This window comes from Porites lutea, chromosome 10 (assembly GCF_958299795.1).
Source record: "Porites lutea chromosome 10, jaPorLute2.1, whole genome shotgun sequence".
In the NCBI taxonomy this organism is placed as follows: Eukaryota; Metazoa; Cnidaria; class Anthozoa; order Scleractinia; family Poritidae; genus Porites; species Porites lutea.
The window spans coordinates 29,173,931-29,183,009 of NC_133210.1; the positions used below are offsets into that span (position 1 = coordinate 29,173,931).

At 41.1% G+C, this 9,079-nt stretch overlaps 1 protein-coding gene and 1 long non-coding RNA gene across 2 annotated transcripts; both read right to left on the bottom strand.

Moving 5' to 3' along the window:
• Window positions 1–326: 326 nt before the first annotated feature.
• On the bottom strand, window positions 327–3,597 carry LOC140950487 (uncharacterized). Its single transcript, XR_012167189.1, has 3 exons — window positions 3,441–3,597; window positions 1,872–1,926; window positions 327–1,008 (listed from the first exon to the last, which is right to left on the bottom strand). It is a non-coding gene; the product is annotated as an uncharacterized lncRNA (long non-coding RNA).
• Window positions 3,598–6,974: 3,377 nt separating this feature from the next.
• LOC140950237 (uncharacterized) lies at window positions 6,975–7,949 on the bottom strand. Its single transcript, XM_073399442.1, has one exon. The coding sequence runs from the start codon at window positions 7,884–7,886 to the stop codon at window positions 7,011–7,013; it is 876 nt and encodes a 291-aa protein (XP_073255543.1). The 5' UTR covers window positions 7,887–7,949; the 3' UTR covers window positions 6,975–7,010.
• Window positions 7,950–9,079: the final 1,130 nt, after the last annotated feature.

A 9,079-nucleotide genomic window follows, 5' to 3' on the forward strand; every position in this document is an offset into this window, starting at 1 on the left:
TAAAATCAGACCGCAATGTTGTTTCATGGTTAGCGAACAACGACAACGCACTTTATAAAGAAACAGATATTTACAATTTGAGTAGTACCTACCCACAAATAGTTAAAACTAGTCGAAGCGGGTAGGTATGATTAAGTTAGGCTTATTACAACTAGGGTTTTTTGCGCTATACATTTTTACTTACAAGGATTTCAAATTAGCAGCAGTTAAAGATTACAATATTCGTAAATTAGAAATAATGATAGCAGCAATGAAAAATTTGAAAAAAATTGCAAATAAAACTAGCAAAACAAAATTACTACACTGAGAAAAGAGAAAGGAAGAGATACAACAACAACAACTTTATTTATTTCACTACACTGACCGAAGTTATGGGATTGCTACAGTTTTACAAGTAATTATTTCAAAAATTGAAGATGGTGTACGGTGCAAATCCTCCTGTTTAAAAATATCGATAACTATTTTGAATCAACTTACACAAATTCAAAATTGATTTATACCCAAAATTATAGAAACTGAAATATTAACGGAATCAAAGTTGACATTTTCGCAAAAACTAGTTATCGTGAACCCAAAAAAGTTTGTAAAAGTACGCTGTACCTAGAATCTTAGCCATATAAACTGATACTGCACTAGCCTCCTTGGCATCCGTTTTTAGGCTCGTCACGCAACGCTCCTGTTGGAGGAGCGTTGCGTGACGAGCTTTAAAACGGCTGCCAGGGAGACTAATACTACACTCGCATTAGTCGGGCTCTCCCGGAGTCTTTTTGGTCTCGTCACGCAAAACTCCTACCCAAGAGGGGAGGAGCGTTGCGTGACGAGACAAAAACGGCGGCGAGGGAGACAACACTCGCATTAGCTTCAGGTGGCGTTAAATCCAGGTGAACTGATGGGCCGTCTTTGAGCCTGCGCGCAGTTTGGTCGACTCCAACATCGGCTCTATCTTCTCCATCATTAAAAAAGCAGCAGGAAAAACATGTTGCACATCGGGTGACTTGTACACTGGATCTAGGAGAGAAGCGAAACTACAGTTGAACCCAGTAGCCGGTCCATGGGGGGTGGGGGGTTTTTAGACCAAACTGAGGCCCGAAGGGCCGAAAAAAATTTGATACCGGGCCTCTCCTTATCCGAAGGTCTGAATCCGCCACTGGAAACTTCATTAAGCGGCCACATATAAAGCGGCTACCGAGACTTCGAGCAAGCTCTCCAAATATCAGTATCCTGGCAACAAGGAGCGCATACTCAACAATGATCTTACTCTATGTCAATAACTATTTCGTACAGACGCCGAAATCGAGAATGTGAAAGAAAGGCTCTGCTAGTACTAAGTTCGTGGATGATATGACATCATAATAAACTTTCAGGGGCATCCAACGAGAATATAGTTCAGAACCACTTAAACATAGCATTGTTAAACGTATTTTAGTATTTAAACTGTAGATATAGGCATATTTTTATCCCCGTCAAAATTTTTCATCTGTTCGGATCTCCTAGCTGAAAGTCTAGTGACTCGAAAATTATAGGGATCAAAACTTACCTTTTCGAAAATTTCAGCCAGAAAAAAGGCTCCCGAAAATTCTTAGGTGAGCTTTTTAGGGTAAAAATCCGTTAAAAATGGGCAATTATACCATTTTTAAGATGTTCGAAAATCCTAGGAGAGGCAGGCAAGCAAGAAATTTTACAACAAATGTTCCGAAAATTCTAGATTTCAAATCGTCTTCCGAACAAACATTTTCCGAAAATTGACGTTGGGTGCCCCTGAACTTTGAACTTTAAAGATCAAATGAAAGAGCAGCTTAAATGATCCGCATGCGCACCGATTAGAAATTATCAGTGGTGTTGACTGCATAATAAAACACACTTAACTCTACCTTCTTCATGTTGGTCGTCGACTGTCTGTCGTCTTCTTCCGGCTTGTGCCACGATCTGCCCAAAACGTATAGTAAGTATCTCAACACTGCAAGGGTTTTACAACCACTATTGATAACGGATTTCAGTCCTATTACTTGAAATGCTTCTTGGTTAATAAAGCAAGGAAAGTGTGCTTTGGATTGTTTCCTTGTTGCATGAGCAGATTAAGCCAGTTGGGTCGAGGCTGCCGAGCTCCCCCGTTTTTTCTGGGAAATTCTGTTTTATGTTTAAAGAATTCTCAGAAAAATAAATAGTACCTATACAGCTGAGAAGTCTTACAAGTACCCCGGCCCCCAGTCTGAATTTTCCCGATACCCACCTCCACCACCTCAAGGCTTGGGAGTAGATTTTAATCAACTTGTTTCTGCATTTTCCGACCGTATCACACGATCTTCTTCAAAGAGTTCGAACAAGATGAACTTGTGTAAATTTGGAGGTATATTCCCTAATCTGCCTGGATAAATCACGTTACTGCTTACTACGTGACTGCCAGGGAGCTTAAGCAAGACCGCAAGTTCGAGCTCGCGTCAATTTTAAGTCACGAGTCAAGTTCGAGTAAAGTTCAATTTTTTTTTCTCAAAATTATTTTCCAGAGGCACATCAACGGCACGTACGGCCAGTTTTTTTTACTTTTTACAAGAATTTTAGACGTTTCTGGACATGCACTTATTTTCTTAACAGATTCCGTTTTCTTTTTAAGTTGCATTGCAGGCGCGGGAAAGAAATTTGAGCGCAAGAAAGAATGGGGCACGCGAGGGAGAAAAAAAAGAAAAAAACTAGATTTGACTGAAACTTGACTCTTGACAAGAACTTTCAGGACGGCGACGAAGGCGGCGAAAACGTCACCTATTAAGTGCATTCGCGTTTTACAAACTTCGTCTCGAATATTTCAATACTGACTAATTTTCTATATCCCAAATTACTCCAATCTAAATCCTCCAGTAAATAGTTAAGAAATCCTTTGAACAATTTAAAGGGGGCAATATCACGCTTTTTGCTAAGTTTGTAAAACAGCCAAAATGTCTGTTTGCATAGGTTGAATTCCAAAAATTATTGTCCTTTTTTCTTGTTTTATTTAAGACCTCTATTAGGTATTCAGAAGGTCGAAACTGTTCCCTCAGTGTTGTCTGTTGGTACGGATGGCTAAGATGGACACAGATTGAAACTTGAAAAAGTTTGGCCAATTTTTTCAAGTCGTAATGCTATATCTGCACCCTCTGCACGAATCATCAAAAACGTTTTTATGGTTTGTGCTCCTGGATGAAATTTGTTTGATTTCTCAGTCTTCATGGGTAAACTCTCAGTATGGGAGCATTTGTGAAGGCACTAAGTAATGACGTAAGCTCAGGATTGGCCTAAAACGGATTTCTCGGTGATTTTCGCATCCTTTGGTGCCCAGCCAAGTAGGTAATGCAACTTCTACAGCTTAAGAAAACCTTATTCTTTTTTCTGGTCTCCGCACACAAGCACAACAAAAAACTAAAAAAATATTCTATTACTCAGGGTGCACCGACTTAGCAAGTTATTACCTCACTTGATGCAGACATTTTGAATCACTCCTGTTGTATGTTTACAACTTCAGTTCCGACAATCCAAGAACTCAAAGGTTCCTTGATGTGTGGTGATACCAACAAGAAACTATATATGTATGTAAGCTTCTAGTGAACTTAACGGTACTTAAACCTCACTGATCAATTCTTGAACCCAGGGCGCGCTCTTCTCTCTCCACGTGATTACGGACAAAAACGTCACTGAACTTGTACGCCCAAGAGAACGTGATACGTGCGCATATTGGGCCTTGAGGGAGAACAAACCTCCCGCCTTTCGTACCTTACCTTCCCGGGTATCGCCCCGTTTCCATGGCTTCCCCCTTGTAGCCCTTTTTTGATTGCGAAATATTTTGCATTGTTCCATATTTTCGCCCTCTTTCTCCCGCTTTCCACCTACTTAGGTTTCCCGCCTCCAGAACCTCTCCCACCCCGTATTCTCCCTGGTTCCCACTCCCTCTTGTCTCCCGCCCCCCTTAACTCTCAAGATAAGGTCTTAGATTTAATGACTCGAAGCCGATCTGATATAATGCATATTTTTAGCATGGTCTTGGGCTCTTCAGTGGACTCTGCAGAGTCAAGTGATAAACTCACGCGCGAGATTTTTTCAGCAGGAAATGGAACTTAAAATACTTTTGGCCCACTTGGATAAGCCCTGCTCTCACTCAGTGTTCCTGCCATCGTTATTGCCTTATAGTGTAGCTATGGGCTGGGCTCGCGATGCAATAGGGGAGGCTCCGTCCAAAAATGGCTGCACCAGATGACAAAGAGACTTATAGTGGGTGTGTGAAGGGGGCAGTATTTTTTTTATTCAACCGGGAGCGTGCGAAAATTGGCTAGGGATTGGACCACGGGGCGGAGTAGGGGTGTGGTTATGCAGGAGCTGTCAAGGTCTTCGCAAGTGGTGAAATCTGGGAAATGTTGCATTTTCTTTAAAAAAATTATCTCAAAGCAGTCAATATGGAGGTTCAAAGGCGATTGTTATTTTCTCTGCTATCGCTTATTCCCTTCTGCTTTTTCTTCTGCTTCGTTTTTCAATTTTGTTTTTCTTTTTATCAGGTGTTTATCACCCTGTTTTTATTAATCCGTTGACATTGACCTTGTTCTTACGTGCGCACAGGCGCACAGGTAGCTACACCCTGAGCAAAGTCGATTTTTTCTGACGTCATGTCATCCTCGGTGATTTGTTTGCCATGTGTCCATAATCTCTCTTGTATGATCCATTTAATCAGTGCCAAAAGAGGATCGGAATCAACTGAAATAAATTCTTGTGATACACATTGTTCAGGTCTGCTGATCCCAACTTTTCACGTTCTTTGACCATAGCTTTTTTTCTTCAACTCAGTCAGAGCTTCTTCCCGTGATTCTGGTTTATTGCTCGGTTTTTAAGATCTCGCCCAACCCTTAGCATCCATTTGTAAAAGCTGTGATGTGTTGAAATGAGTGTGAAAACTCGCTTTCTGCGGGCGAAATATCGGTATCCAGGATGCATGTTTGCCGGAGCGATGTTTTCTCAAATATTCATAATATTTACAAATCCCGGTGCGTGTTGTTGAGCCTTCTAAGAAAACTTACCACTTTTACAAGGTGAAAAAATGCGACTGTTGAAAGGCATGGACATATATCATATCACTTTTTTTTGTGGTTGATTCTCTTAAAAATTACGTCTGCTGTTACTACATTGTAGCAGGAAACTCTTGACAAAAATATGTTGCAAGATTAGTATGAATTTCATCCGATTACTTAGAGTCGTTATTACTCCCTCAGTTGCTGAGAGGAGAAAACGACTTGAAGCAATCGGATGAAATTTAGGCTAATGCAAGATCGGTTAGCTCTATTGGGAGAGCTCCGATCTGCCCAAGAGGGGGGTCGTGGTCGGACCAACAACAAGGGTCTTAAAAAATGTGGTAAGATCTTGCTGGCTGTGATTTCAGATTTTTTCTTAGTTGACATGATCGCGTCATTGGACGTAGACTTGCTACAAGTCGACCTCTCGTAGTTCTCACCTTAGCACTTTTAGAAAGTCTACACTGGGCAGGCGCAGTGCCGGAGATCTGCTGGCATTGCAGGGCCAAAATTCATCCTTCTTTCATTGATCGAAAGGGATTTGAAAGAACCCACACTACTATTCGGAAAAAGTATGGAACGTTTTCCTGATGTGTACTCTACCTTGCACACATCATTCATGTCACACGCTGGGTGGGTTACAGAAAGCTCATGAATGGACTGATAGCGGCTGCCAGTTGTGCCCTTGTTTGCTGACGTCCGAGCTTACTTACTGTTGATGATAGTTTAACATCCGGATATAATGTAAGGAGGACAGGTCTGTTGTCCCCTTAATTATCCAAAGCGTGCAAATAGTCTTTTTTGAGTCACGGCATCTTGAGAGCACGCGTGAGGGACGAAAATGAACGAAGCAGGAGCCCATTGTCCGGAGCGTGCGACTACCATAAATTCGTGCAACGGCATTTTTATAAGTGAGTTTATTTTCAGATATGCTTTTCCCGCGAAAAATAACTGAAAAAATACCAAACATATCCTGTAAACAGACTTTGTTTTATTTTTCTTTTTGTTGTTTTCAAAAACGTCGGCGAACTCGTGAGCAAAGCAAGCGCGTGAAAACGAGCGGGGAGCGCGAGAAAGAAAATTAATTATTTTCTTCTCCCCCTACCACTACCCCCTTGTGCTGGCGGTCAATTAATCCCCTGCGATTTATATTTTATCAACCGCGCTCGACAGACTTTGAAGAGAAAATAGAGGCTCTGTTAACAGGCTCTACCAAACAAGGTAAAACATGGCTTCTGACGAAGGGGGAAGCCCGAGCGAAGCCTCTCACGGCCTTAATCTCTCCTCCTTTTGAATTTTACTTTTTCTTTGGTCGCCCGTGGTTCTTAGAAATGAAGGACAACTGTTCGCGGTCCATCTCATCTACGGCATTTCAGTCATTCATTCAGTTGCCGAGGGTTTTAAATTACGTGTTAAAACACATTTCATTCCCGAGCGTTCGTCTGTCATAAGTGAGAGAGGAGCTCAGCGAAAGCAGCGAAAAGTCACTGAAAAAGTAAATTTAAGCTGTTTTCAAGCATCTCGTTTACTTTGTCAACTTTTGGCGAATTTGCCTGGAGTTGAATTCTTTTTGTATAATGGCCCCTCCCTAAAGAATTGTGTACTGCGACATTTTGTTCTATTATATTTATTTAATATTGTAATCCACCTTAATTTAATTAGTAGCAGCTCAAACCTTTATAAGACTGGTCTGATCAGCCCAAATTGAATGTTGTTTTGAAATACAGTAACCCGTTGCACCAGTTTGGCAGTATGGTACTCGGACTTCTCATAATTAATAACAGCTAGAGAAGAAGCGTCTGCTGTATTATTTGTTTCCATCATTGTCATTCTTGTCATCATCATCATCATCATCATCATTTTCATCACCATATCATCACCATCATCGTCATCGTTATTATTATTATTGTTGTTGTTATTATTATTATCATCATTATTGTTCTTAGCAACTTCAGCAAAACATTACATGACGCATCTGTCCAACAATCAAATCAGCGGTTTCACCATAATCGTCAACATCCGGGATTCGCTCAGTGGGACGGTCACAGTTCCCCCACTCGGGTACTTCCGCTCGTATATAGGAAAGTCAGTGCGCGCATGACACCCACCATGTACAATCTTCTCTCCGGTTGCAATGAATGTCGAAGGTAAAATCGTGTTGCGATGTAAGCGAGAATCTATAGCCACGTACACAATCACCGGTATGTTTACATCAAAGGTGATTGTCCTCTCGTCGTTCGGACCCCGGAGATGCGTTAATCCGTAGTATTTGGGAGGGATGTCCTCCATCGTGTAGCAGGCCCGGTTGGTGCTAAATTTCTCCCCTTCTCTGACCATGCTGATCTCCCGGGGGGTACTGGGGAAGGTAACTTTCAGTTCGGCGTAGGGACGAACCTGGTAGGCGTTGCCCCGTAGAAAGATGCCTGTCATACGAGAAGACTTAAAATTTATGGAAACCAGTCCCGGACCGTGGACGTTCTTGCTCCTGTAGATTGGGAACTTAACCCTCGGCTTGTGGCATCCCCCCAGCATCACCAAATCTTCCGTGACTTCGTAGTCGGCACCGTGGATGTAAGAATAACGGGAATCAATGGCAAGGTAAATGATAACTGGGACGCTGACCTTGAATGTTATGATCCCAAGTTTATCGTTGAGCCCTCGAATGTGAGTCATGCCATGGTACAATGGTGGGACATCTTCCCATGTGTAGCAGTCTCTATTTGTTGCGTATTTCTCTCCGTGTCTCAGCATGGCAATTTCCAAGGATCCATATCCAGTAACAGAAAGGTCAGAGTTAGCATGACACCCACTCATCAACGCGGCAAAAGCAAGAAAAGCCACCGACACCAACAAATTCGCCATCCTGAAGACAGTTTTTTCCTACGCAGCCTACAGCTTTAAGCTAGTGGAGCTTGGCACGTGCATGATCCAGTATTTATACATCTTTAAAATCTTATCGCTTCCGAAGCAACGCGCTAAAATGCGTTGAAACGTCATTGAAAATTTAGAACAAGCAATCATAAATAATTATAGAATACGGGAGATACTGCACGCCCAAAATTCCTGAACATCTCAGATTGTGTCAATACTGTTCTTTAAATGAAATCGAAGAGGAGCAACACTTCATGCTAAACTGCACTCTTTACCTTAATGAAAGACAATATCTCCTTGATTCTATAAGTCACAAATATCCTAATTTTCACTCATTGAGTGCAAACGACATGATTATTTTTGTCTTCAATAATGTAGATCCCTTTGTCTGCAAGAAACAAGGGTACCCAACGACGGTTTCCTCCTAAATACATTGAAAACTCTTTTAAGGCTATCCAGAGTACTTTTAGATCTCTAGAAATGCATTCTAAGCGGCGCTATAAAATTTGTTCGGTCATCCTAGGGGAACTCGAGTCTTCGAAATTACAAGGGATTCAGTAGTATTTTCCCGAATTTTTTAGATGCCATTTAACATATTACGAAAGAGAGAATTTTTCTGATTCCTCTTTCCATCACATTTTTGAATCTGAAAATTTTAGGTTTCCTTTTTTCTACAAAAAATAGCCTAATCTGGGGAGTGAAATGTCGAAGTATTAAACTTCAGAAAATCTTAGGAAATTTATTAGATGAGCTTCGAAATTTGTATGTGAATGGAACTGTCATCTAGAAAGTTTTAGCCGTCCTCAAGTAATAGAAAATTCCAGGCAATCTTCGCTTCTCCGAACTGATATTTTGCAGAAAACAGTCGTTGGGTGCCCCCAGGATCCCCAGAAGAAACTTGGCCATTTTATTTTTCTGGCCTTCGAAAAACTTGAAAGTAGATCATTAAACATAGCTACAATATAGTTAGCATTTTCCATGTAATTTTAGCCATTATTATTATTATTATTATTATTATTATTATTTACAATAATAAATGTTTCTTTCTTTTCTTTTTTCTTTTACCTTGACATCATTAGACTATTCACAATCCTCTATTTTTCCGTAAGATCATCGAGATCGAGAGCTTTGTGTTACGGGCTGCCATCTTGCATGAGTGTCAAAACTACCTGGGGGGGCGAGGG

Bases quoted from the DNA above. Each gene is read 5' to 3' on its own strand.
- LOC140950237 (XM_073399442.1), bottom strand. From the start codon at position 7,886: ATGGCGAATTTGTTGGTGTCGGTGGCTTTTCTTGCTTTTGCCGCGTTG.